The sequence below is a fragment of the Podarcis bocagei genome (assembly GCF_964188305.1).
Source record: "Podarcis bocagei genome assembly, chromosome: 17".
Lineage (NCBI taxonomy): Eukaryota > Metazoa > Chordata > Lepidosauria > Squamata > Lacertidae > Podarcis > Podarcis bocagei.
This window is the reverse complement of record NC_138143.1, coordinates 39660867-39688642: the sequence shown is the minus strand read 5'-3', so window position 1 is coordinate 39688642 and position 27776 is coordinate 39660867. Positions and strand designations below refer to the sequence as shown.

Sequence of the window (27776 nt, the reverse complement as noted above, 5' to 3'; positions counted from 1 at the left end):
AGCCCGCGCTTCCCCCGGCGCCGCCGCAGCCCCCTGGACGGCCGCCGCAGCCATGAACCCGTTATTCGGCCCCAACCTCTTCCTCCTGCAGCAAGAGCAGCAGGGCTTGGCGGCGTCGGAGCCCGAACAGCAGCATCAGTTCCCGGAGCTTTTCTTCCTTCCCGGCGAGCCCCCGCGGGACTTCTTCGACGGGGAGCTGGCCCCGCCGGCCTCCCTCGCCGCCGGCTCTGCCTTCCCGGCCCCGCCGGCCGCCATGGCGCTCCGCAACGACCTGGGCTCCAACATCCACGTCCTCAAGACCCTCAACCTGCGCTTCCGATGCTTCCTGGCCAAGGTGCACGAGCTGGAGCGCCGCAACCGGCAGCTGGAGAAACAGCTGCAGCAGGCCCTCGAGGAAGGCGGCGCCCGTCGGGGCAGCCTGCAGCGCCGGGACCAAGCCGTGCAGACGGGCTTCGTGGGCCCCATCCGCCCGCTGGGGCTGCCGCTGGCCGGGGGCGTCGGAGGCGGCGGCGGCGGCAGCAGCAGCTGCAGCAGCCCCCGCTCGGTGGGGCTGGGCACGCCGTCGAGGGTGCTGAGCTCGCCCAGCTGCCACCACCCGGGGGCCCCGCTCACGCCCACCTCCTCGCAGTCGCCCTCGCTGCCGGGCGGCACTTTCTCGTCCTCCTCTCGCTTCTTGCCGGGCACCATCTGGTCCTTCTCGCAGGCTCGACGGCTGGGTCCCGGCCTGGAGACCACCTTGGTGCAGGGGCCCGGCGTCTCCTGGGTGCACCCTGACGGCGTCGGGGTGCAGATCGACACCATCACCCCCGAGATCCGGGCGCTCTACAACGTCCTGGCCAAGGTGAAGAGGGAACGCGATGAGTACAAGCGCAGGTGAGGGGCTCGACGGGGCGGGCAAAGGCATCGTCGCGGTGGGTGGGCGCCAGCCGGCAAGGAGGCCAGTGCCAGGGAGGGGGAGAGAGACGGGCTGGTGGGAGCACTAGGAAAAGAGGCGACGAAGGAGGGCTGCCGTCGCAGGAGCCTCTTATTTTGCCACTATTTTTGTTTTTGTTCCGGGGCCAGGCCAGCTTTTGTTGGACGACTTCCTTCTCCTTTTCATCTTTGCTCAATTCGTCAGTTCCCGACATTGTGATGCAGTGCAAGTCATCGTGATCCACTTTTTCCACACATGTCAGCAAACATGCCAACTTGAATAAAATATTGGGGGGGGGGGGAGAGGTAAGCTCCACCCCACATAATCGATCACAAGATGCAGAGCAGGCACACCATTTGATTTCCCCCCCAATTTTTAAAATTAATTTTCAATAAAAATAAATAAATTAGACAAACAAACAAAAATCTCAACCTTATTTGAACCAATCTTAGTAACATTGTTAAGTGACTTCCTCGTATCTCCCGGTTGAATTTCCATGTATATCATGCGAACAGTTTTACCAAACCAATATTCTTATAAAATTAACTTAATCACTTAACATCTTTCTTTCTTTCAAATTTGCATGCACACCATTGGAATGGCAATGCCCATCAACTTTAGGGGGGCCCAGCAGCCCCCTCAAATATTTTAGGGGGTGGGCAGAAAGGACCTCGGCCCCCAGCAATGGGTTCCTCTGTGTGGCAGGACAGAGTTATAAAGAAGTTAAATGATCTGTCCCGGTTGCCACTGCCATTCTTTTTTCCTTTTTAGAAGAAGGGAGAGAAAGGTGAAGTTAGGCCAAGAGCTATGCCCAACTCTTCCCTGCCACACTAAAGCATTTTGTGATTCCCGTCTACTTCAGATTTCTATAACTAAGGTGTGACACCAGTCTAACCCTTCAAAGCTCACCACCACCTTTTTACCAGTTTGTACCTAAACATCCCCATCTTGTATAGAAAGCCAATGTTGGGCGAGTTCTATGTCGCAGATCCTCACTCAGCTGACTTGCTGCGGAGAGAAGGCACAGAAACCTAAGCCTTTAAAGATCTTCTGTGTGTGCAGAATTCTTATTATTATTTGCAGTAGCCACATATTATTTATATAGTGCCCTCAGTGCACATAGCACTCTGCAAATGTAAACGGCAGATGTCGGCTTCGTGGCCGGAGGAACTTGCGGTCTGCATTTAGACGCTGGCTGGGAGTGACAAGGGATGGATGGGAACAAATGGATTTTTATACGTCCTGATGCTTCATTTTGCTTGGTGGCGAAGACTGAAGGGCCCAAGCTGCACACGGCATGCCGGTATATCCTTTCTCTGAAAACTTTATTCCCTTTTACTGAGAGCAGCATCCAAGGTAGAGAAAGCTATGGCAAATGGATCAGAGAGGTTTTGTTTCTCTCTTCTCCTCCTCCTGCTCCTCCCAAAGGAACCCAGGGCAGCAAATAACAAGGGAAAAACCATACAAACACATTTAAAACTATTCCAGCGCAGGTGCAGATTGGGAAAGATCTCACAACTTGAAAAGGCTCATTTATTTATTTATTGTTTATTTACCGCATTTATATGCCACCTTTATCTTCCAAGGATCTCAAGATGGTCACATGGTTCTCCTCTTCCCCTTTTCATCCTCACAACAACCCTGTGGTGTTGTTGTTGTTTAGTCATTTAGTCGTGTCCGACTCTTCGTGACCCCCTGGACCAGAGCACGCCAGGCACTCCTGTCTTCCACTGCCTCCCCCAGTTTGGTCAAACTCATGCTGGTAGCTTTGAGAACACTGTCCCACCATCTTGTCCTCTGTCGTCCCCTTCTCCTTGTGCCCTCCATCTTTCCCAACACCAGGGTCTTTTCCAGGGAGTCTTCTCTTCTCATGAGGTGGCCAAAGTATTGGAGTCTCAGCTAGGCAAGGCTAATAGATGGTGGCTGGCCCAAGGTCACCCAATGAGCTTCATGGCTGAGTGGGGATTCGAACCCTGCTCTCCCAGCTCCTGGCAGGTACCCATAACTTTTTCCTGAGTTGTGATGTTTTGAGCATGTGTGTGTGTGCGCGCGCATGCGCTCAGACACACAAGCAAGAGGTAAGCAACTTCTCTTTTCGTAAATGTGGGGAGTTTTGAGTTAAGCTTGTCTCACTCAAACCTGCCAGCTACTGAGATCATTCTCAGACACCCTCCAAGGAAGGCCACCATCAGTGACCAGAATCAAGGACCTCGCGGTGCCCAGCCATTGAATGCTCACTCCCAAGGGAGGCTTGCCTGGAGCCGACTCTGTTGCCCCTTTGGCACCAGGCGAAGAAGACCTCCTTATTTTGCCCAGCCTGCTAAGAAGACTCTTTCCGATATGACATTTCTGTTCTGTGCTATAGTGATGGTATATTCTGTCCCATTTTATTTATTAAACCCATGTTTAAACAAACAAACTTGTAAGTTGCCTTGAGAGTCCTTTGAGCTAGTAAAGCAGAGCACCAGATGCTTAAAAGAAAACATAGGTACCTTTGAAGAGGTAGAAAGATTTGCAGGGTTGGCTAAGTTCGAGGATGTTTAAATATGCCAGAACTGCAGGTGCCTCTAGCTGGGCTTCAGTGAGGGGAACCAGGTTAAAAATCTGTGCCTGCTGCTGTTTTCCAGGCAATTGGGTTGCTGGGAAGAGGAACGATGAATTGCAATGCACTTTTGTACACTAGGGAAGGTACATCGCACAGAGGCTGATAAATGTCTGTGATCATGGGAGAGATAGAGAGATCCCTGTCAAAGCATCCTTTAAAAGAGTAAGAGGGACAATATAGCAGCAGCTGCTCAGAAACAGTATTTTTCTTTCTTTCAATGGGGCTACTGCTACTTTTGATGGCTTTAAGCATGAAAGATACCAGGATGGTTGCATTATAATTGGCCAAGAAGTATTTGTGCGTCTGCCTCCTAGCTCCGTATTGTGACCAGTTGTGAAATTTCCCTGTGGATGTGGCGATGTTCCCTTATGTTGCTGCAAGAGAGACGTGCCTCTTCACACGTTTCACAAGAAGTGTGAGGCAGAAAATGCACAAGTCATGCACGTTTCTACCATCTCCACTTCTTTGCAACATGCAACCTTTGCTCCTAAACTGTAGTAGCAGATCCATAGGAGAACATGGAATAAAATGTTAAAGCACCAGAGGAAGGGGTGTTTGAACTCTTTTCATTGTGCTACATTCGCAGCTGAAATCATCCCTTGCCTTGTGGCTTTTAAACTTAGGAGGGGGAAAAACCTTTGCCCACTCCCCCAATGGAACTAAATGCAGCTTTGACAGGATGCAGATGATGATTTAACTTGGATAAATAAGGTGAAGGTCAAGGACCCCTGGATGGTTAAGTCCAGTTGAAGGCGACTGTGGGGTTGCGGCGCTCATCTCGCTTTCAGACTGAGGGAGCCGGCGTTTATCCACAGACAGTTTTCCTGGTCATGTGGCCAGCAAGACTAAACTGCTTTTGGATGGAAACCAGAGTGCACGGAAACACTGTTTACCTTCCCGCCAAAGTGGTACCTATTTATCTACTTGCACTGGTGTGCTTTCGAATTGCTAGGTTGGCAGGAGCTGGGACAGAGCAACGGGAGCTCACCCCATCACAGGGATTCAAACTGCCAAGCCCAAGAGGCTCAGTGGTTTAGACCAAAGCATCACATCTATTTGGAGAAATAACAAAGGCAGAAAGGGTCAAGTAATGCCCTTCTCTCCCTGTCCCACTTTTTCTTTTAAATAGTTCAGCCTTGAAACTCCCATATCATACCTTTTAAGTGCTGAGCATACATAGTGCTAAATCAGAGCCTTTCCTGTGAAATATCCCTGCCTGGTCTTCATTGATAGTGTTGCTATTTAACAATCCCTGTGCCTAATTGTTACAGCTGCATAATCACAGAAGCATTAGGTTGGAAGGCACCTCAGAGATCATATAGGCTAACCCCCCTGTCCGATATGGGAAAGCTACTTCAGACTACAACAGCCCTGATAGGTGCCCATCCTGGCTGTACTTTTTTTAAAAAAGAGTCCACCTCCTTTTGAGGCAGTCCATTCTGTTGTCAAGCAGCTTGCACCACCAGCAAGTTCTTCCTAACATTTCGTCCAAATCCATTGTCTTGAAAATTGAATGCATTGTTCGGGGTCCTGACCCTCTGGAGCAACAGAAAACAAGTTAGCTCCAATGGTTGTGCGACAGCCCTTCAGATAGTTGGCTGTCATGGCACTGCTCAATCAACTCTTTGCCAGGCCTAGGCATCCTCTCCGCAAAGGACTCCATCTCTGCGCTCATCATTGTTCATGCCCACCTTTAGCCAGGCTGTGATTCATCTTCCTTCCTTCCCAGAACTGGACATTACTCCTTGCAATATATTGTTTGCCTCTCTTGCCAGAAAGGCTGTGAAACTCCCTTGCACGGCCTCCTTACTTATCCAGACAAGATTAGAGGCAAGCTGATGATAATCCTGGCATAGCTGGATCAGAAGCGAGTGCTTTGATGGGATGGAGCCAATTGCCGCTCACTGAGCCTCTCTCGCCCCCATATTTCCCCCCTCAGGCTTCATAAAGCCTGGATCGCTTTTCCGAAGGTCATCCTTGTTAGGATTTACATGATCAACCTTTGAGAGCTGTTTCTGGTGGAAAGACAGGAGTTAAATATGCGTACATGTGTTAAGAAAAAACAGCTTTGGGACGGGCCATTTCAGAAGCAGCAGATTCTGGTCCTTAGCCATTTCCTCGTCTCCTTCTCTGCTCCAAATGCGCATTCACCCTTGCAAACGTATTGTTTGGGATCCTATTCTGTTTATGTGTGTGAATGTGGCAGGTGAGAAGAGGAAAGCATTGTGGCCCTGCTTCCATTACAGATTCCCCACTCATTTGTGTTTCATATGTTCATGTTCGTAGAGCACAAGACTCTTAATATGAGGGTCGTGGGTTCGAGCCCCACATTAGGCAAAAGATTCCAGCATTGCATGGGGTTGGACTAGATGACCCTCGTGGTCCCTTCCTCCTCTTCTGTGAGTCTGTGATATGTACTTAGCCTAGGTGCCTGTGATGCTTTTGGGGTAAATTCCTGGAGACAAGACCAGCCTACGACACATGGGCCTGATGCAGAAAACCAAAATGGCATCTTCTTTCCATTAACTAATGCACAGTACAATTTACCAGGATGTCTTTTTCTGCTCCAGAGAGGAGGAGCTACAGAGAGGGTTGCAATATCTCTGCACGCACATATTCTGCCCGTTTCCTGTGTCCTTAGCGGCAGCCTGACGCAAGGTGATCTGCTGAGGGCAGCTGTCCTGGTAACAGAGAGGAAGTGATGGCAAACCCTTCACCTGCTTAAACGATCTCAGCCATGCTGTTGTTAAAAACAGAGGGGAAGGACCAGTGAGAACAGCAGCTGGAAACACTGAACTGCACTGGGTACATGGGGAATTCGGACACATGGGCTGTGCACGTGAGAGAGAATGTTTGTGCGGAGCTGTACGATGCTCGCGTCTCTCATAGCGAGATGATAATTGCAAAGAGCTTTGTGCAATTAGGGAAAGCACTAAATAAACACTAGGAAAATATGCTGACATGCGGCATCATCCAGGAGCCAACCAGTTACTGAAAGAGCGGCCTAATAATTGAACTACTCCCTCCTTCCTCTCACTTGTGATATCCTAAGGGAAAAGTGAATTCACTAAATGCCTTGGTGTTTGGAGATTTCTCTCTCTGTGTGCGTTGGAATTTGCAAAGCTGCAAAGCTGGCAAAGGGTCCAATGCAGAGAACCGAGATGACTGTGCAGAATGGCTGAGCACCATCGATGCCAGCAGAATAAACATTTTTGGAACAGGGAGGGATTTTAAAAGGCCATCTGCTCAGTTTCCCTAACTTCATTAAAGTTCATTACAAAATTAAGACTTATTAGATGTGTGCTTCACCCCACTAAATTTGACCACTCTTTTGTGACTTAATTCCTTTGTATTTCATTCAGCCTGAGAATATTCAGCCTCTGAACCTTGTATTGATTGATACAATTTTGGACTACCACGGATTCTTCCAGAGGATCCCAAGAATTGCAGCTTTAGTTGTTGTTGTTTAGTCATTTAGTCGTGTCCGACTCTTCGTGACCCCCTGGACCAGAGCATGCCAGGCACTCCTGTCTTCTACTGCCTCCCGCAGTTTGGTCAAACTCATGCTGGTAGCTTCGAGAACACTGTCCCACCATCTCGTCCTGTGTCGTCCCCTTCTCCTTGTGCCCTCCATCTTTCCCAGCATCAGGGTCTTTTCCAGGGAGTCTTCTCTTCTCATGAGGTGGCCAAAGTCTTGGAGCCTCAGCTTCAGGATCTGTCCTTCCAGTGAGCACTCAGGGCTGATTTCCTTAAGAATGGGTAGGTATGATCTTCTTGCAGTCCATGGGACTCTCAAGAGTCTCCTCCAGCACCAGAATTCAAAATTGCACCATAATTGCAGCTTTAGTATTCACTGAAAATCTGTGGGAGATCTTTAACAGCCCCTGCCTCTCATAGTAATAGTATTCTCAGGAGTCCCTAGGGAGATCTGTTGCCCCTTACCCACTTGTCGATCTGTGTGCGCATCTGAAATACCAGGGACTGGAGACAAAGGAGAAAGAGCTGGTACTTCCATGCTTTGCTGGTGAGCTTCTCTGAGCCACCAGCCACGGCTGGAAACAGAGCAGTGGCCCCGAATATGATGCACCAAAGGGATTCTTATAGTCTACCACAGGCATGTGAGTGAGGAACATCAGAGGTATCTGGGAAACGCCCCAGATAAAAGCTTTATAGGAGACTTTAAGCTGCCCTGTAGACATCTTAAAGGTAAAGGGACCCCTGACCATTAAGTCCAGTCGTGGCCGACTCTGGGGTTGCGGCGCTCATCTCGCTTTATTGGCCAAGGGAGCCAACATACAGTTTCCAGGTCATGTGGCCAGCATGACTAAGCCACTTCTGGTGAACCAGAGCAGTGCACTGAAACGCCGTTTACCTTCCCGCCGGAACGGTACCTATTTATCTACTTGCACTTTGATGTGCTTTCGAACTGCTAGGTTGGCAGGAGCTGGGACTGAGCAACGGGAGCTCACCCCGTCGCGGGGATTCGAACCGCCGACCTTCTGATCGGCAAGTCCTAGGCTCTGTGGTTTAACCCACAGCACCACCTGTGTCCCTGTAGACATATTACATGATAGCTATTGTTGCCTCCAAACTAGCCCTCTGAAATTTGCTGCTCTCAGAGTTACATTACAAGTACCTTGCATCCTTCACCCATAGGATAGCTCATGAGAGACGAGACTCTTAATCTCAGGATCATGGGTTTGAACCCCACATTGGGCAAAAAAATTCCTGCATTGTAGGGCGTTGGACTAGACAGCCCTCGTCGCCCCTTCCAATTCTGATTCTGAGTGGATAAACTCTAAATCTGGAGCTAGCTAAGAGCTGAAAGCTGTTCAGACTCAACGCCCCGGACTGGAGTCAGCTGTTTTCTATTAGGGTTCCTGTTCCATCCTTTCCCTTGTTGCTCTGAGTTGATCATGTCTTGAGGGAATGAAGGTTCGTTGGCAGAAAGGCCTCCTGTTGTTTCAGCGGCTTGGTCTCTTTGGGGAATGGTGCCCTGCACCTCTTTCTCCCCTCCCTTTCATCTAGCAGCTTCAAACGCATCTTCCTGGGAGGGAGGGAGATGTGGGGTCACTCAAGGAAACGTCTGCTTGCCTGGGCTGCTCTGCTTCGCCTGGGCTGGGCTGAGGGGGGAGGAGGGAACGTTGCAGTCGAGACTATTATTAGGAAATGGTGCATTGCAGATGAGAGTGCGAATGGGGGGGTGGAGGCGGGCGGTGCGGGATGGGGATCAGGAGACGAGGCCGGATGTGAAGGAGGCTTAAGAGTCGCCTTCTGATTCCAGTTGGCCACCCTCAGATCAGTGTTGCTACCAAGGAAGCGTTTACTCTCATTTTCAGCAAAGGATGCTGAAGGTACCATTCCTAACGTTGGGTTAAGGCAGGACAGGAAGTGTGTCCTCTCGTCCCAGATCCAAAGAACCAGTAGAGAGCGAACAGGAGATCATTTCGGAAGGGCCAGGGTGGAAATAGCTGAGATAAAAGAACTGAAATAATAGTTTTCAATACTGAAACCAATTCCTAGCATTCTGCTGCTCAGTGCTGGGGCCAACCAGCAGAACTCAGGATGTGGAGAGAGATTCCACTCTCAAAGTGTTGCTCTTTGTGGGCAGGAAATGGGTACAGACTCTGCTGGTACCTCTGACTATGTCTACTTTTTGAGTGTTTTGACTGTACAAATGACTGCTAGACCCGTTTTTAAAGAGGAAGTGGGGGAGTAAAGCAGCACATTCTGGGTTGCTCATATCCTCCAATGTTTATCTGATGAAATAGGGGCATTCTATTCCATGATACTAACGATGATAATAATAATACCCTGCCCATTGGACTGGGTTGTCCCTGCCACCCTGGGGAGGGGGCTTCCAACATATATAAAAACATAATATCAAGAGGGAGGACAAGAGTATAGACCCTCCCAAGTGCCCCTATTTTCCAGGGACTGTCCCAGATTTACAGGAGCCGCTCCGGTTTCTGATTTGATCCCAGAATGTCCCTTAGGACATCCCTCTTTTCTTCAGAGAAATGTTGGAGGGTATGGAGTTATGCAACCCCCCAAGCCAAGGAGATGCAACCTTTAGAAGGCATCTGAAGACAGTCCTGTATAGGAAAGGTTTTTTTTTTAATGTTTAATGTTATATTATGTTTCTGTATATGTTGGAAGCTGCCCAAAGTGGCAGGGGCAACCCAGTCAGATGTGTGCGGTATAAATATTATTATTATTATTATTATTATTATTATTATTATTAAATAGGACATCCCTATTTTCATTGGAGAAATATTGGAGGGTATGGGCCTGGATTTTCCTCTACCTATGGCAGCTATGTTGTACTCACCACATAGATGGAACATAGCAAGATCATAGAATCATAGAATCATAGAGTTGGAAGAGACCACAAGGGCCATCGAGTCCAACCCCCTGCCAAGCAGGAAACACCATCAGAGCACTCCTGACATATGGTTGTCAAGCCTCTGCTTAAAGACCTCCAAAGAAGGAGACTCCACCACACTCCTTGGCAGCAAATTCCACTGTCGAACAGCTCTTACTGTCAGGAAGTTCTTCCTAATGTTTAGGTGGAATCTTCTTTCTTGTAGTTTGGATCCATTGCTCCGTGTCCGCTTCTCTGGAGCAGCAGAAAACAACCTTTCTCCCTCCTCTATGTGACATCCTTTTATATATTTGAACATGGCTATCATATCACCCCTTAACCTCCTCTTCTCCAGGCTAAACATGCCCAGCTCCCTTAGCCGTTCCTCATAAGGCATCGTTTCCAGGCCTTTGACCATTTTGGTTGCCCTCCTCTGGACACGTTCCAGTTTGTCAGTGTCCTTCTTGAACTGTGGTGCCCAGAACTGGACGCAGTACTCCAGGTGAGGTCTGACCAGAGCAGAATACAGTGGCACTATTACTTCCCTTGATCTAGATGCTATGTGCAAGCAGAAAAAAAATGCAATACTCCTGATAATGTGGACGGTCAATTATAGCTTACGGCCAAATAGCAATGATTATTAGGTGATAGGAGCCACATGTGTGAAAGCAGGATTGCAACCTGAATTGGAATATCTCAAGATTACTAGTCCCCACCCTCTAATAACAAGCATGTGCTATAGTTATTATTAAGCTTTATTTATAAAACATAATCTCAAAAAGCAGCTCTCTCATGCTTTTTTAAACATAGAAAGGCAGCCTGTACCTAGATATCTTTTGCACTGCCATTTGTTTTGATAGCATGCTATAGATAGCAGGCCATGGATTCGGGTTTATTTTTCCTAGGACAGGAGAATGAAGTATCCTTAAACAAATTTTGCAGAAACGACATGTTTTCTTCTCTGGAGACGCAAGCTCCCTGCCTGTCTCTTCTTCCACATTTCGCCTCCCTGAGTCACCCTTCCTTTCTCATATTCTGCCTCATCTTCTGTGCTCCTCCCCAAACCATGAGTAATCGCCTGTTTGTTTTTGTCCTAAATGGGTGGGTGAGCAAGGCAAACTCTTATGGCATATGAAGCATTTGGCTAGAGGTTTGCCAGAAAAGAATTCCACTTATTTTAGGCAATGAGAAATGCCAGCGCAGGCTGTTGCTTCTGGAAGGAAGGAGACTTTTCAAGTTTGTTCTGGGAAATACTAAAAGGTTGCTGGAAGAGGGGAAGAACAAGCTTTCACGAAAGCCCCTGGAGATAAAGATCAAATTGACGTCTGAGCAGATTCTTTCTCCTCCCAGTTTCCACAGATAGAAGACTGTCTCTCCAGCCAGTTTAGTGTGTGTGTAATAACCTGCTTTTATATGGGAATCTTGCAAGAGAAAAGCTGATTTGGAAGGCAGGAAAACCTTTGCCTCTGAAACCATTTATTAATGGGCTGGAGGAAGGAGTCATTATTATTTTAAATATTTTTAGCTCACCCCTTAGTAAAATGCAAAGGTACTGGAGTCAATTCCACATCAGCAAACCTATATCAAGAAATTCCCTTCATATCAGCTAGACCATGGGTAGGTAAACTAAGGCCCAGGGGCCGGATCCAGCCCCATCGCCTTCTCAATCCAGCCCGCGGACGGTCCGGGAATCAGCGTGTTTTTACACGAGTAGAATGTGTCCTTTTATTTAAAATGCATCTCTGGGTTATCTGTGGGGCATAGGAATTTGTTCATTTTATTTTATTTTTTCAAAATATAGTCTGGCCCCCCACAAGGTCTGAGGGACAGTGGACCGGCCCCTTGCTGAAAAAGTTTGCTGACCCCTCAGCTAGACCTTTAAGCTGCTTGCCTAGACCGTAAAACACTGGCCAGGTATGCTTTCGATACAAAGAACCAAGGAATTCCAAAAGCGGTTTGTGATAAAGGGGAATTGGATGTAGCTGTGTCTTCTGTTTGAAGAAAAAATGTTGACAATCCTGTTCTGTGCTTCTAAGGCCTTTGAGGGCATCTCGGTCTAGATTGTGGGATGTAAACACAGGAGCAGTCAATGACAACATTCCTAGAGTGTACATGTTAGAACATGGGGAGGGATGTCTGTCCAGCAAGCAGGTAAACTTCCTGGGGACGGACTTCCTCCGCATGTGACCAGAGGTGGGTGTGGCCTCACCTGTGCAGGTAATGACAAAAGCACAGGACAGGCAGCCACTCTCTCTCTCTGCCATCTTCCTTCGATGAGGAAACTTCTAAGGATGCTCTCTTGGCTCCCAGCCAAGAGAGGAGATAAGGACTATCTTGCTACAAGATAGATTCTGAATGTATGTAACCTTTTTAAGCTGTCTGCCTTCTGGGATCATATTGTGAACAGAACGTGAGTAAACTCTTTTATACTTTTATAAAGACTGTGTCGTGTCTTGTATTTTAAGAGGGAACAAAAGGGGAAATTACCAGAGTAATTATTATAGAGGTTCTAGCGAACCTGTGCAGACGTTACCGTTGCGAACTTAAAGGGGAATGTTTATAAACTCTGCTGATATTTTGGGAACTTGTTAGCACAAGTTGGATAAGGATATAATTAGTCAATATATCCTCTCCTGCACCCCAGAACATTCCCACATAGATGACCTATCAGTTTCCTTTCCACTCTGGACTTTATGAGTTTTAGAGTTGGAAAGGAAGCTGAGGGCCATCTAGTCCAACCCCCGGCAAGGCAGGAATATGCAGCTGTCCCACACAAGGATCGAACCTGCAACCTTGGTGTTATCAGCACCACGCTCTAACCAACTGAGCTATCCATGCACTAGGTGCAACCTTCTTTTCACCAACCGCATGCAACATGTTGAACATCAATGGCTGAGTAGCTCTGAAGGGCATAGAATGAACTAGCATATCTTTGCCGGAGCGGCTCAAGTTAGCAAAGCATAAGGGTGTTTATTGAAGGTATGCCCTGCAGTTCAGTTTGCAGTGAAACCCCAGAGCAGCTCTTTAGCATGACAGCAACGTGAGCTGTCCCACTCAACCGCAATATTGCAAAACCTCTTGCAATGATAAACCTCAGTAGGCTTGCTAGAGCGGCCCAGGCCAGTGCAGCTGTGGACAGATGGTTTCTATAGCAGCAGCCAAAGATTTACAACCAGAATGTTTTTGTGGAAATCTGAACATTTTGTGTTCCTCCTGCTTTTAAACCAACCTACTTCCCTCAAACGAAATGATCCAGAAATGTAATACTTCTACTGCTCTTTCTTGTTGCACATGAGATATGGGCCTCTGGAGGGAGGACTGTGGCCACGTTGCTCCTCCTTTTGTCCTGCTGTTGCACTGCTTTGTGTCAACCCAGATTCCTGGTTTATGTTCCCCAGGAACAGTAAACCATAGAACAAACCTGGGCTACAGCTCTTGATTTATCTGGAATGAGATAAGTCATGAGCTCAGTTTGGGTGCAATGCTAATAAATAGTAGTCGTAGGCGTAATAATAATAATAATAATAATAATAATAATAATAATGGTTTAAGAAACAGTAGTGCGGCGGCAGCTGGACTAGAAAAAGCAACAGCAATATTTTCTCTTGGAACCTGTTTCATTTGTGCTAAGCCATAGTTTGGTTTGGCATTTTGTGCAAACTGGGCCGTTTTATGCTGAAATGATCAATTTTTACTATGGAAATATGTTTGCTGTTAATTTCTCTCCACCCCATCGCCGCCCCAATTTTATTTTCAAAATATTGCTGTATTAAAGGAACAGCATCCAAGCTCCTGATTTCTTAAAATTTTGGCCCAGGTAAGCCACAAGAACAAGAAAAGCAAGGTTCTGTTACTTGCAATGCAAAGATACCACCTTTATACATTTATTTATCTGGTCTATTTGGGGGGGATCCTGCAATGTGTTTAAGTGTTTACTCCGCTAACTATACATTGGAATCTACTTTGGATCAATACTGAGTCAAATTTAAATGACAGGTACGGACTTCAAACCGGTTCTGGATGATATATCGCCCAGCCCACATACATCCTCTCTTTCAAATATGCTTGCAGACACACACTTCCCACAGTTGATCCATGCGGATCCGCTGATCAGGGAGTTACCAGCACACACACACACACACACACGCCCTCTTTGCTCCTCAAATGTTTGATATTGTGACTGGGGAGGACAGTTTGCATCACCAACAGGGCACTGGGCTTTTCTCCCAGTAGGACTACGTGTTAGTTGGATTCCCACCTTCCACCCCCGCTGCTGCCCAAGTTGGTTGAGTCTTGGGGGGCCTAGAACTTGAACCCATAGCTATGTATTATTTATTTATTTATTTATTTATTTATCCCTCTCCCCATTCTTTATGATCACACTTTCATCCAGGGATGTCGAATAACTTGGCAAAAAAAAATATCATTCAGTCGAAAATCGTAACAATAGCATGAATCAAAATCATCCTCCTATTAGTTATGCACAGCAGTATATACTTTTGTCCCTACTCATTTATCCTAATTTTTTTCTTCCCCTTCCTCCCTCCCCTTTAACCCCTTTCCCCAAAACTTATTCTCTCTTCAGATCTTTAACCATGTGCACAGATTACTGTATTTTTTGCTCTATAAGACTCACTTTTTCCCTCCTAAAAAGTAAGGGGAAATGTGTGTGCGTCTTATGGAGCGAATGCAGGCTGCGCAGCTATCCCAGAAGCCAGAACAGCAAAAGGGATTGCTGCTTTCGCTGCGCAGAGACCCCTCTTGCTGTTCTGGCTTCTGAGATTCAGAATATTTTTTTTCTTGTTTTCCTCCTCCAGAAACTAGGTACGTCTTGTGGTCCGGTGCGTCTTATAGAGTGAAAAATACGGTATTCATTCTAATTTGGATGCTTGGGTTGGCTTCCCCCCGTGCTATCCAATTCCTATAACTTGTCCATTTATTCAAAATCTTTTGACATTTGTTTTTCCATTTTTTCTGTCATTACCTGCTCAAATATATCCCCATAGCTATATGAATCCCTGTGTAGCGCACGTCCATGCATAGCTATCTGGCAGCAGTAAAATGCCACTCGCTAGGCCAGGGGACAGCTGAGTGCCAGCTATAGTTGTGAAGGAAGGAAGAGGGAATGCAAGCCTTGGGCTGCCCAAAAACTGATGAGGTTAGACATACTCAGCGGCCTGATCCTGCAGAGCAAAGGAAGGAGAGGCAGGGCTCATCTGTCGATGTGGTTTATTCTGGGGTAGCGAGTCTCTTGCAGTTGCTAAACATAGTTTGTGGTCGCTCTCCTCGATCCTCGGCCAGTGGGATGTGAATTCAGAGCAGCGGGGTTAAAAGCCTGTGTGGCAAAGCCTGCCAGCTGTCACTGCGGCACATTCCAGGGGGTGCCTCTGCTTCCGTGCCAGTCCCTCCCGCGTAGCACAAATCCCGTGCAAAACTTCCTGTGCCAGCACCAGTTTTGCCAGAGGGAGGGTTGCACCTGTCCTCTCAGCAGTAAAGATAAAAGGACCCCTGACCGTTGGGTCCAGAGCAGCGCACGGAAACACCGCTTACCTTCCCTCTGGAGTGGTACCTATTTATCTACTTGCACTTTGACATGCTTTCGAACTGCTAGGTTGGCAGGAGCAGGGGCCGAGCAATGGGGCCCCTGTCGCTGGGATTTGAACCACCGACCTTCTGATCGGCAAGTTCTAGGCTCTGCAGTTTAACCCACAGCGCCGCCCACGTCCCCAGTGTAGGATTACTAAAGGTAAAGGGACCCCTGACCATTAGGTCCAGTCGTGGCCGACTCTGGGGTTGCGGCGCTCATCTCACTTTAATGGCCGAGGGAGCCGGCGTACAGCTTCTGGGTCATGTGGCCAGCAGGACTAAGCCGCTTCTGGCAAACCAGAGCAGCGCGTGGAAACGCTGTTTCCCTTCCCGCCGGAACGGTAACTATTTATCTACTTGCACTTTGATGTGCTTTCGAACTGCTAGGTTGGTAGGAGCAGGGACCGAGCAACGGGAATTCACCCCGTCGCAGGGATTCGAACCGCCGACCTTCCGATCGGCAAGTCCTAGGCTCTGTGTTTTAGACCACAGCGCCACCCGCATCCCTCCTCCCAGCAGAGCCTGGTGCAAAAACAAATTGCCATGTCTTTGGTCTGTTTGTCTTGCCAGGTGGGAAGAGGAGTATACGTTGCGCGTTCAACTGCAAGACCGAGTGACTGAGCTGCATGAGGTGAGGATTACCCCTTCCCCTCTGACTCCCTGCGCCCTGTGCCTGGGTCTCTCCAAGTGCTGACCTGTCTATATGTCTACCTCTCCACTAGGAGGCCCAAGAAGCAGAAGCGTGTCAGGAAGAGCTGGCGATGAAGGTGGAGCAGCTTAAAGCAGAGCTGGTCGTTTTCAAGGGGCTGATGAGCAATGTGAGTCTACGTACTGCATCCCCAAATGTGCACCCTGGTTTATTTTGGACCACAGACGGCTGGCAAGTGAAGACGTGTAAACTGGCATAGTCCACAGCAGGGTGGATTTGATTTGAATCAAATTGTTTCAAATCATTTTACAGAAAGACTAATTCTTGCTGGTATCATCTTGACAACCAGGCAGAGTGGATAAAAATCAATGCTTTAAAATATATATATATATATATATCAGATTTTAAAAAAATATTTAAATTTGAATCGGATTTTTAAAATAAAATGCTTTTGGAGGAAAAAAATAATTCTCCCCCTCTCTGCGCAGCGCCCCTTCAGCCAAGCGGCAGGAGAAACGGAGCCCCTTCCATTTCTCCTCCCGCTTGGCTGAAGGGGCGCTGCACAGCTCTCCCTCTCTGCTGAAGGCAGGAGAGTCTTGCTCTCCCGGCTTCAGCAAAAGGAACCCGAATTGAGAAGTGCTCAATTGCACCATGCACATTTGCAGAAGCAATGCCTCTGCCTACGGACTTTTTGGGTTGCGGACGGACCCCCAGAATGAATTTACAGTGGTGCCCCACAAGACGAATGCCTCGCAAGACGGAAAACCCGCTAAACGAAAGGGTTTTCCGTTTTTGAGCTGCTTCGCAAGACGATTTTCCCTATGGGCTTGCTTTGCAAGACGAAAACGTCTTGCAAGTGTTCCGATTTTTTCCCGCTTCCCCCCCTTTTTCTAAGCCACTAAGCCGCTAATAGCCTTTTAGCCGCTAATCCGCTAAGCCTTTAATAGCCGCTAAGCCTTTAATAGCCACTAATAGCGCTAATCCGCTAAGCCGCTAATAGGGTTGCTTCGCAAGACGAAAAAACCTCTAGACGAAGAGGCTTGCGGAACGGATTAATTTCGTCTTGCGAGGCACCACTGTAATTCGTATCCAGAGGGTCCACTGTATTGTCACATTAATCCAAACAAAGCCTATGTCTGCAAGCAGTCCGTTCATAAGGGTACAGAGGACCTTACGTAACGATGCCTAACTTTCCTTTCTCCCCCCCCCTCCTCTTTTTCTTGTGCACTGAGCCAGAATCTTACCGAGCTTGATACCAAAATCCAAGAGAAAGCCATGAAAGTGGACATGGATATTTGCCGGCGCATCGACATCACGGCTAAACTGTGTGACGTCGCCCAGCAGCGCAACTGTGAGGACATGATCAAAATGTTTCAGGTGAGAGGCACCGGCCCCACTTCCCACCTGTGGGGAAGGGCCACAGCGCCCCCCTCCCCACCTTTCCCAGGGGGAATGGAACCCCCCTGCCACCCAAACCTCATTCCATGTATTCACCTCAGTCCCCGGGGGAAAACCGGCAGGCAGTTAGCCTTCACAAGACCCTCTGTGAGGATGTGCGGTAGGAACCCTGTACCCCCACCCCACCCCTGGTCCCTCTCATCATCTCTTCAGGGCCCCCCACCTCAGTCTCTTGGCAGCCCCCGTCAGGGAAGCAGCCGGAGAGGGAGACATGGTGGAAGCGTTTGTGTGTGTGTCTCTCTAACACCGTCTCTCCCCTCTCCTCCCCGCCCCCTTTCTCTCTCTCTTTCTTTGTCCTATTCACTCACTCACTCTTCTTTCTCTTGCTTCCCCTATAGAATCAGTTGGTTAGTTGTTGTTTCTTTCTTTTCTTCATTGAGCTGGAAAACTATGCGAGTTAGAAGCTTTTCTGTAAAAATAAAAATAAAAATATAACTGTAATTCCCGGCATTTTCCTCTTTTTCCTTCTGGACACCTCTGTCTTAATCTTGTCTTCCCAACACCGTCTTTGGGGTGTGATTGGAGTTCCCTTTACTGTGAACCCTCATCAGATTCCACCTTTCCATTGCTTAGTTTTTAATTTTTTAAAAAATAAAGGTTTCTAAAAATTGCATTTTAGCCATCGCACCATCTTTAACCTGGTCATAACAAGCCCGTCTCTCTCTCTCTCCTCTCTCTCGATCTCTCTGTTTTTCTCTTTTGCTCTCTTCCTTCTTTCTTTCTCTCTCTCTCTCTCTCTCCACATCACCCTACACCACCCCATTCCCCCTCCCATCTCTTTCCACCCACCCACCTCCAACCTCCAACCCGACCTCGTTCTGTAGTCTCTGCACTTGTCTCCCATTAAGGTCCCAGCCACGATGGGGCGGAAGCGGGAGAGGAAGCTGGTCAGCGACGAGGACACCTCCCTCTCCGAGAGCGAGACTTCCAAAAAACTCGAGGAGGAGGAAGAGGATGAGACCACCGCCATGAGCATCAATGAGGAGATGCAGAGGATGTTGAATCAGCTGTGAGTTTATCCCTTGCTTCTGGAGTTACCTTCGAGTAGGGCCAAGTTACTGGTTTGTTGTTGTTTAGTCATTTAGCTGTGTCCGACTCTTCGTGCCCCCCTGGACCAGAGCACGCCAGGCACTCCTGTCTTCCACTGCCTCCCACAGTTTGGTCAAACTCATGCTGGTCGCTTCAAGAACACTGTCCCACCATCTCGTCCTCTGTCGTCCCCTTCTCCTTGTGGCCTCCATCTTTCCCAGCATCAGGGTCTTTTCCAGGGAGTCTTCTCTTCTCCTGAGGTGGCCAAAGTATTGGAGCCTCAGCTTCAGGATCTGTCCTTCCAGTGAGCACTCAGGGCTGATTTCCTTCAGAATGGAGAGGTTTGATTTTCTTGCAGTCCATGGGACTCTCAAGAGTCTCCTCCAGCACCAGAATTCAAAAGCATCCATTCTTCGGCGATCAGCCTTCTTGATGGTCCAGCTCTCACTTCCATACATCACTACTGGGAAAACCAGAGCTTTAACTATACGGACCTTAAGTTACTGGTTAGGGATTGCTAACCCAGCCTGGGGTGTGGGGGAACGAAACAGAATTCCGTGATCCTCTGTGGCTATACGCTGAGATTGCCAGACCACAACTCCCATCAGGCCTGTCCGTGGCTGATGGGAGTTGGAGTCCGACAACATCTAGACATCACCACATTGTGCTACCCTGGTGGTTACGTTTTGCTCCCTCTTTTTAATTTAAAGGAGGAATAATCCTGGGGATAGGTCTTATAAGAGCATTACATGGGGCTACCATTGAAGGTGACCCGGAAACTCCAGAATGCGGCAGCTAGACTGGTGACTGGGAGTGGCTGCCGAGACCATATAACACCGACCCTGAAAGACCTACATTGGCTCCCAGTACGTTTCCGAGCACAATACAAAGTGTTGGTGCTGACCTTTAAAACCCTAAATGGCCTCAGCCCAGTATACCTGAAGGAGCGTCTCCACCCCCATTGTTCTACCCGGACACTGAGGTCCAGCTCCGAGGGCCTTTTGGCAGTTCCCTCACTGCAGGAAGTGAGGTTACAGGGAACTAGGCAGAGGGCCTTCTTGGTATTGGCACCCCCCCCCCCCGTGGAACGTCCTCCCATCAGATGTCAAGGAAATAAACAACTGTCTGACTTTTAGAAGACATCTGAAGGCAGCCCTGTTTAGGGAAGTTTTTAGCGTTTGATGTTTTATTGTGTTTTTAATATTTTGTTGGGAGCCACCCAGAGTGGCTCAGGAAACCCACCCAGATGGGCAGGGTATAAATTATTATTATTATTGTTATTATTATTATTTATTTATTAAGCTGTCTCGTGCTTTCAAGAAAGGCAAAGAACTTCCTTGCAATCTTTCTTATCATCACAATCATTCTTGGGACACCTGCCCTAAATTAGTGACTAAATGCCATCCAAATGTCACATTTATGAACCTTCATTTGCTAGATGAAGCCAGCTTTCTCGCATGAAGGACTGCCTGAAGGAGGAAGGGTGGTGGGGGTGGTGCAGCTGTCCTGGCCGCTGGACCTAGCATCCGATCAAGAACATCTCCCCCCCCCCCCCAATTTTTTTTATTAGTTTTCACAGTATTATAAACAAACAAATGAACACACAAGACAAACAAACATAAACCATAGCCTTATTGAAAATTACACTTATTAACTTTGTTAAGTAACTTCCTTGCTTCCCCTTGGTTGAATTTCATTGCATGTCCTTTTAACGGTTTTCCAAATCCCAATTCTTATGAAATTTAACTTAAACATTAACATCCTTAAATCTTCACCTTATGGAATTAAACATATTAATTCATCACTTAACATAAATAAAATCCTAAACCAATTAAGTATCTGCAAGCTATTTTCAGTTAATTTAACTTAACAAATTTAACTAGATAATCATTAAATTTATTCCACTCTTCCTGATACTCCTCCTCCTTCTGGTCACGGACTCTTCCAGTTAGGTCGGCTAGCTCCGAAAAATCCATCATCTTCATCTGCCATTCTTCTATCCTTGGTAATTCTTGGGTTTTCCACTTTTTAGCTAACAAAATACGAGCAGCAGTTGTGGCATACAAAAAAATTTTAACATCTTTCTTGGGGATCCGATCGAGAACATCTAAGACGGCCGCTCCCAGAACTGAAGTTGCCGGGATGGTCCCTCGCAAGTCAGTCCCAGTACGGAAACGTAGCAAAGTCTCTCCTCCTATTGCTTCTGGGCTTGCCTGCCCACCGTCTCTTTGCTGATAATGCGGTTCCTTTGTCCCCAGGAGGGAGTATGACTTTGAAGATGACTGCGACAGCCTCACCTGGGAGGAGACTGAAGAAACGCTGCTGCTGTGGGAGGATTTCTCTGGCTATGCTATCGCTGCAGCTGAAGCACAGGGGGAGGTAAGCGAGTGGCCTTTTTGGAGCTCCTCCTCTTGTCAGCGTACATTTCCGCGCAAGACCTTCTCCATTGTTGTTGAGTGGGTGCTTTGAGTCATGCTTGAAGGTTGGGCACAAAACCAAACCCAAACCAGTCAGAATTATTGGCCAAGGGATTCATAGGTTTCCTTGGTTTGCAGAAGAAGGTGTCCTTGTTTTGCTTCTTAAGGAAGGGGCAGTAATAATAATAATAATTATAATTGTTAAGTTGCGGGTGAACATATCAGATGACACAGCGATTCTTCAAACAGCTCTTGTTTATTCAGAGGCCAAAACAGAACTGAACTGAAGGGTTCAGTCAGTCTGCTTATATAGAGCTCCAGTACAACATAACTGTAACAATTTTCTAAAACTATCCAATCACTGAACGTCACTTTCGACCCCTTATTTGCATAACTATCTACAGTATCCCCCTGCTGGCCCAGGGTGAGAACTTCAGTACATAACAATAATTATTATTTATTATTTATACCCCGCCCATCTGGCTGGGTTTCCCCAGCCACTCTGGGCGGCTTCCAACAGAATATTAAAATACAAGAATCTATTAAACATTAAAAGCTTCCCTAAACAGTGAGCTAAGCAGGGTGTGAGGCCTGGACACAGGGCGAAGCCTTGCATTTAGAGGTTTTGCCCACAGATCTAGAAGCGGGTGCTGTCGAAATCTGACCCACTAAGGCTGAAGGTACACAATATCAGAAGCGCACTCCATGCTGGAATAACGGTTGCCCTTCTCACGATTTTTTTCCTCTTAAAAAATGTTGAGGGGTACTCAAGAAAAATCACCATTTTATAGTTCAGATCTCCACTTTGTCCACAAACGACGCTGTATCACACAACACCGTTGTCTCATCTTTTGTTTTTACAGAGTCACCATTAACTTTACACTTCTTTGCTGGCTGTGATGATGAAAAATAGTAATTTTCCTACTCATACTGAAATACTGGTCCTCAACGAGGCCACAATTTCATCAGTAAAACACCACACATCCACATTCCACACTGCTTCACACATTAAACGCTCACTTCCGTCTGAGACTCGGGAAACACCGGGAAAGGAAATGAAGCCGCCGTTGGGGGTAGCAATGGAACTGACGATTCACCGTGCTAGAAAAGAAACACTTTAAAAAAAAAAAAAAAAGTTTCTTCTTCTGTTAGATTCACAAAATGTTTAGGGGTACGAGTAATCCTTCGTCCAGGAAAAAAGCACTGCACTCTTACGTTGTAGAGTACAATTTGCCTCATGCAATGCACACTGCTGTGGCAGCCTCTACCTTTTGTGCATCTCCCAATTTAGTTCCCCCTTCACACTTTTTCCCCTTTTTCAGTGTGCCCGACCTCTATTTCCTTCTTTTCTGCTTAATTCCTCTGGGGACGTGGGTGGCGCTGTGGGTAAAACCTCAGTGCCTAGGACTTGCCGATCGTATGGTTGGCGGTTCGAATCCCCGCGGCGGGGTGAGCTCCTGTCCTTCGGTCCCAGCTCCTGCCCACCTAGCAGTTCAAAAGCACCCCTAAGTACAAGTAGATAAATAGGTACCGCTTTCTAGCGGGAAGGTAAACGGCGTTTCCGTGTGCTGCGCTGGTGCTGGCTCGCCAGAGCAGCTTCGTCACGCTGGCCACGTGACCCGGAAGTGTCTTCGGACAGCGCTGGCTCCCGGCCTCTTAAGCGAGATGAGCATGCAACCCCAGAGTCGGTCACGACTGGCCCGTACAGGCAGGGGTACCTTTACCTTTACCTTTACCCCCAAAACGAGCCTAAGGCCATTCACAGCAAGGGAAGAGGTCTGGGCTCTGCTTCCCAGCAGGCCAACACCCCCAGCTGCCCTAAAAATGAAGGAAGAAAAGGAGAAAGGAACAGTCTCCATCCCTGCTGGTACACAGAAAGGGGGCAGCAGAGGGAGTGCCATGGGTAGGGGGTAGTTTTCGTTCACAACTTGCCAGCCAATCCAGAATGAGACCTTACCATGAAAGATGGGGGGGGGGGGAGGTTATCTCTTTGCTTCCAACTATGGTCCTGATCCAGACCAAGCCCATTTCTCGGGCAACATGCGTTAGGAAAAGTTCCCATTAAAGCAAAGAGGCCTGTTTTGCAATGCAAGTTGCAAGCACAGGAAACGCTTTCTGGATCAGGACCACAGTAGAGGAGAGGGTCAAAAACCCTGATCCAGTTTGGGCCCGTTGCAAAAAAAAAAGGCCTATTGGACCTCTTTTTCTTCCACTGAAAACTGCAGGCGTGGGATTTGCCTGTGTGGATGTGTAATAAGAATAAGAATAATAAGAATAATTTATTATTTAAACCCCGCCCATCTGGCTGAGTTTCCCCAGCCACTCTGGGCAGCTCCCAATAAAGTGTTAAAAACAATACAGCATTAAGTATTAAAAACTTCCCTAAACAGGGTTGCCTTCAGATGTCTTTTAAAAGTAGGATAGTTGTTTATTTCCTTGACATCTGATGGGAGGGTGTTCCACAGGGCGGGCGCCACTACCAAGAAGGCCCTCTCCCTGGTTCCCTGTAACCTCACTTCTTGCAATTTCTTCTCGCAATTTCTCTCCCCAGAAATGTCCCTGATCTGGATTGGGAGCAATTCCCTCCAGATTAAAAGAAACCCAATGTCAGGCGTGGAGAATTCTCTCCTCCCCTGGTAGCTTCATAGGCAAGAATCACAAGCAGTTTGTATTTTATAGTCCTTTGAATTCAGTTATCTGGTTGCAAAGCTAGAATCCATGTCTCTCCACAAAGAGAGGTGTTGGCTACTCTGAGCCCTTCCCCTTCTGTCCCCAGCAACATCCCAGGCGCCAACGCAAAGTTCCACCCCCCTACATTCTCTGTTCTCTAATACGGCTGGACCTGCGAGCCTGAGAGGAGCGGGGATGGCCCAGGCCCTCTAGGGAAGTCTCTGCTGGCTGTTCCCTCCTTTCCCCCTCTTCTTCCACTATCTCGTAGCTCGGCAACTCCTGGGGAGGCTGTGCAGCATTCTCCCCTCTCTCCTACTGAAACTGCTGGGGAGAAGGGGGGCAAATTGTTCGCCTCCTCCTCCTCCTCCTCTGAGAGAAGCTGATCTGGCTGAGGATACCCTTCCCACTCCTCCTATTCAGACCATTCCCTGACACCCAATGAAGCTTCCTTCAGCTAAGACCATGGGTTGTTTGGCTCCTGCCCTCTGTGCCACTATGTGCTCTCAGCAGATGTGCCGGCTTGCCTCCGCAATGGAGGGGGCCGCGCCGTGAGAGGTGCTCACGCCATGTGCACGCACTGCACAGCTTGCGCGCATGACGTGAGCATGTGGTGTGGTGTGCGCATGTCACTGCGGGATATTGAGGGGGCCCAGCCCCCAATTTGAACATTTTGGAGGGGGGACGAGGCCCCTTGGCCCCCCTCCCAGATGGCCCCCATGACTCTCAGGTGGAGCGTTGAACTCTGTCAACACACTGTAAACGAGGCTGTGAACATCATGCGCTCTGTAGCCTGTCCTCCTTCTGTGGTGATGGTCGTCATGTTGTTTTGCAACCTGTGTCACTGATGGACGGCAACTGCTCTTTCTTTCTTTCTTTTTGGGGTCACTGCCACCTTCCTTGCCAGCAGCCAGACGACAGCTTGGAGAAAGTAATCAAGGACACGGAATCGCTCTTCAAAAGCAGGGAGAAGGAATATCAGGAAACCATCGACCAAATTGAGGTGGGGGAAAGAAGAGTGTGCAAGGAAATAAATGCTGGAGATGAGCTATTATCTCCCTGGCACCACCAGAAAAGGAAGGAGACCCATGGGGATCAGGGTTAGATGGTCACATGGCTTGGTGGGGGCTGGCTCAGCTCAGGGGGGCACCTAAGGTGGGGCATCAGTGGCATCTTGTGGCACCGCATTTAGGGTGGTTCACCCTCACAGGGCACCAAGCCGAAGGTGTACAAAATTGAGAAGATTCGCAATTGAAAAGATCCATTTGGGGGAGCCAAATTTTGGCCTCACACAGGGGGCTATATTGTGAAATATTATACCAAAACCCGTCCCAACATCTGACAAATTGCAAAGATCATTGGGCAGAGGGAATCCCATTGCCTCCCTCACAAGTTCTTGGGTGAATAATAGAGTCCTGGGAAAGGGGCAGCTTCGTTCTGTGTATCTACTCAGGTCTTTAAATGTTTTTCCCATTTAACACCCCTTCTCCTCACTGCATTTGATAGTACAGAATGGAAGAAAGGGCTTCTATATCTCAGGGATTATACAGTGAGGAGCAGACAGGTCTCCCTCCCAAAAGGCTTCCTGCTTCTCAATTCAGCTCTAAATTGTAGTTTGCAATTGTTTTGTTCTTGCCAATAGGAAGGTCGGCAATTCAAGTCTGCGATGGGGTGAGCTCCCGTTGCTCCTTCCCAGCTCCTGCCAACCTAGCAGTTCAAAGCACACCAGTGCAAGTAGATAAATAGGTACCGCTGCAGTTGTGCCAGAAGTGGTTTAGTCTTGGTGGCCTCATGACCCGGAAAGCTGCCTGCGGACAAACACCGGCTCCCTCGGCCTGAAAGCGAGATGAGCCCTGCAACCCCATAGTCACCTTCTACTGGACTTAACAGCCCAGGGGTCCTTTACCTTCATAGCTGTCAACATTTCCCTTTTTTTCAGGGAAATTCCCTTATTCCGAATAGGATTCCTCGCAAAAAAAGGGAAAAGTTGACAGCTATGTTTACCTTTAAAAAGGCAAAAATTAGGTCCAGTCGCGACTCTGGGGTTGCGGCGCTCATCTCGCTTTATTGGCCGAGGGAGCCGGTGTACAGCTTCCAGGTCATGTGGCCAGCATGACTAAGCCGCTTCTGGCGAACCAGAGCAGTGCACGGAAACGCCGTTTACCTTCCCGCCAGAGCAGTACCTATTTATCTACTTGCACTTTGATGTGCTTTCGAACTGCTAGGTTGGCAGGAGCTGGGAAAGAGCAATGGGAGCTCACCCCGTTGTGGGGATTCGAACTGCCGACCTTCTGATCGGCAAGTCCTAGGCTCTGTGGTTTAACCCACAGCGCCACCCGCGTCCCTTATGTTTACCTTTACCTTTTACCTATCACATAAAGTTAAGAGTTGCATCAAGCAGACTTGGGAAAGGGCTTTTTTTTTGAGAGGGGGTGGATCTGAATTGCTATTGGCATGATGAAATGATGTGCCTCTGAAACTCCTCTCTTCCTCAGCTGGAGTTGGCCACAGCAAAGAACGACATGAACCGGCACCTGCACGAGTACATGGAGATGTGTAGCATGAAGCGAGGCCTGGACGTGCAAATGGAGACTTGCCGCCGCCTCATCACCCAGTCGGGAGACAGGTGAGCTCCTCTAGCGGGCATCTAGGCCAAGCCCTAGTCCTTGCTGTGGGAAGGGTACACCGGTGGGAGGGTGGGCGTCTGCAGGGCCTTGTCGGTTGTCTTCCCTGTTGTGGGAGGGGAGTGTGTGTGTGTGTCCGTGGGGGGCGGGCGGGAGGCGGAGGCAAATTTGGGCTGGATTCTGAGTGATTGGCTGTAACCCCCCCTTGCAGACTTACAGGAGTTGTGTTTCGTGCCATGTGTCTCTAGAAGGTGACGCAGTTCCGACAGGCGCAGTCGCCGTCGAAAGAGAGCTTCGGCCGGAGAAAGAGAAGCATCGCCGACCCGCTGGGCTTTTTTGGCACTGGTTCATGGGACAATAAATTCAGTGCAGCGCTGGGCTTGGGGAGGATGTCCGTGTTGTGCCCCCATTCCCTCTCAACACTGGGCTTGGCAAGATTCCTAAGGAAGCTCCCTCACGCCCCCCCATGCCCCCCTCTCTCTGTGCCCTGCAATTGCATCTAGTGTAGCCAGAATCTGACTCCCTCTCCGTTACAGAGCCGCTCTCCTGTGCTTCCTTCTCTGCCCACCGCGAGCCTTTGTTACAGGCGCCCACCGGACCCTCCCGCCGCGTGTGTGCCCCCCCCAGCCCTAGTGCGCATGTGACCCCCGCCCTTTTTTTCTTTCAGAAAATCTCCTGCTTTCACTCCGGTCTCGAAAAGTGAATCGGCTCCAAGCGAGGAAAAGGAGGAGTCCGATCGTGACCTCCCAAGCGATGCCTCCATAAGATAATGAGGGGGGAATGTGCCCCCTCTGCATCTCTCTCCTGGCCCAGGAGTTGTGAGCGTGCCGTTGGGGGGGTGGGGAAAAGCCATGCCCTCGCTGTGGCTGTGCCGGACGGAAGGGAACCAGGAGCCCCACCCCGCTAGAGTCCTGCCACACAATCCTGCCTCCGCAATCTGGAGGCGCAGCTAGATAAGTCGGCCATCGGGAGCCTGTTCCTTCCTCTTCCTCCTCCTCTCCTCTTCTGCCCCCTGTACTTATGTGGGCTTTAGTGGGGCAGCACCCGCCTTATTGCATCCTCTACTCCTGGGTTCTGCCTCAGGAAGGCCCCCCCCACCTCGCCACCTAGTATATGTGACTTGCCTCCCCATGCTACACACACACAAGCCAAACTGGATCCGTTCCTCTCTGCAAAACTTGAACCTCATCTCGGTGCCAAGTTGGCTTAAAGACTGGACTCTGTTCTCTGAACAGGCAGAAGTGCATTTGGGCAGCACGCCCCCCCCCCCATCCCAAGACCACGTTGCCCCCCGACAGCAAGAGCCTCTCCTCGTGCGGGGATGAAGAACGAGCCGCGGTCTCCTTCGCCCCCGCCTCTCCGCCCTTGCGTTCTGCTTAGTCGCGCTCCCGCAGCGCAAACCATGTCTGCGATGTGCTATGTCTGGAAACGAGGAACATTAAATGGATTTGACGTCCTTTTCTA

At 48.7% G+C, this 27776-nt stretch overlaps 1 protein-coding gene and 1 long non-coding RNA gene across 6 annotated transcripts; one reads left to right on the top strand and one right to left on the bottom strand.

Annotated features, from left to right (window-relative positions):
* Nucleotides 1-27776, top strand: IFFO1 (intermediate filament family orphan 1). 5 transcript variants are annotated; one of them, XM_081176557.1, is made up of 9 exons: nt 1-873; nt 16039-16099; nt 16191-16286; nt 17354-17494; nt 18424-18584; nt 20863-20983; nt 24599-24691; nt 26184-26314; nt 26980-27776. In XM_081176557.1, exons 1-9 carry the CDS (start codon nt 53-55, stop codon nt 27080-27082), a joined length of 1728 nt encoding a protein of 575 aa, XP_081032683.1. In that variant the 5' UTR covers nt 1-52; the 3' UTR covers nt 27083-27776. The 5 variants fall into 5 exon arrangements, with proteins under 5 accessions (XP_081032683.1, XP_081032682.1, XP_081032681.1 ...); XM_081176556.1 differs by having other exon boundaries at nt 24596-24691; XM_081176555.1 differs by having other exon boundaries at nt 18400-18584.
* LOC308577096 lies at nt 22147-22806 on the bottom strand. Its single transcript, XR_014003435.1, has 2 exons — nt 22752-22806; nt 22147-22383 (listed from the first exon to the last, which is right to left on the bottom strand). It is a non-coding gene; the product is annotated as an uncharacterized lncRNA (long non-coding RNA).

Excerpts from the sequence above, each read along its gene's own strand:
- IFFO1 (XM_081176554.1), top strand. The coding sequence starts at position 53 with ATGAACCCGTTATTCGGCCCCAACCTCTTCCTCCTGCAGCAAGAGCAG. Across the intron at positions 874-16,038 it reads CGCGATGAGTACAAGCGCAG|GTGGGAAGAGGAGTATACGT; the intron begins GTGAGGGGCTCG and ends TTGTCTTGCCAG. Across the intron at positions 17,495-18,399 it reads ACATGATCAAAATGTTTCAG|TCTCTGCACTTGTCTCCCAT; the intron begins GTGAGAGGCACC and ends CTCGTTCTGTAG.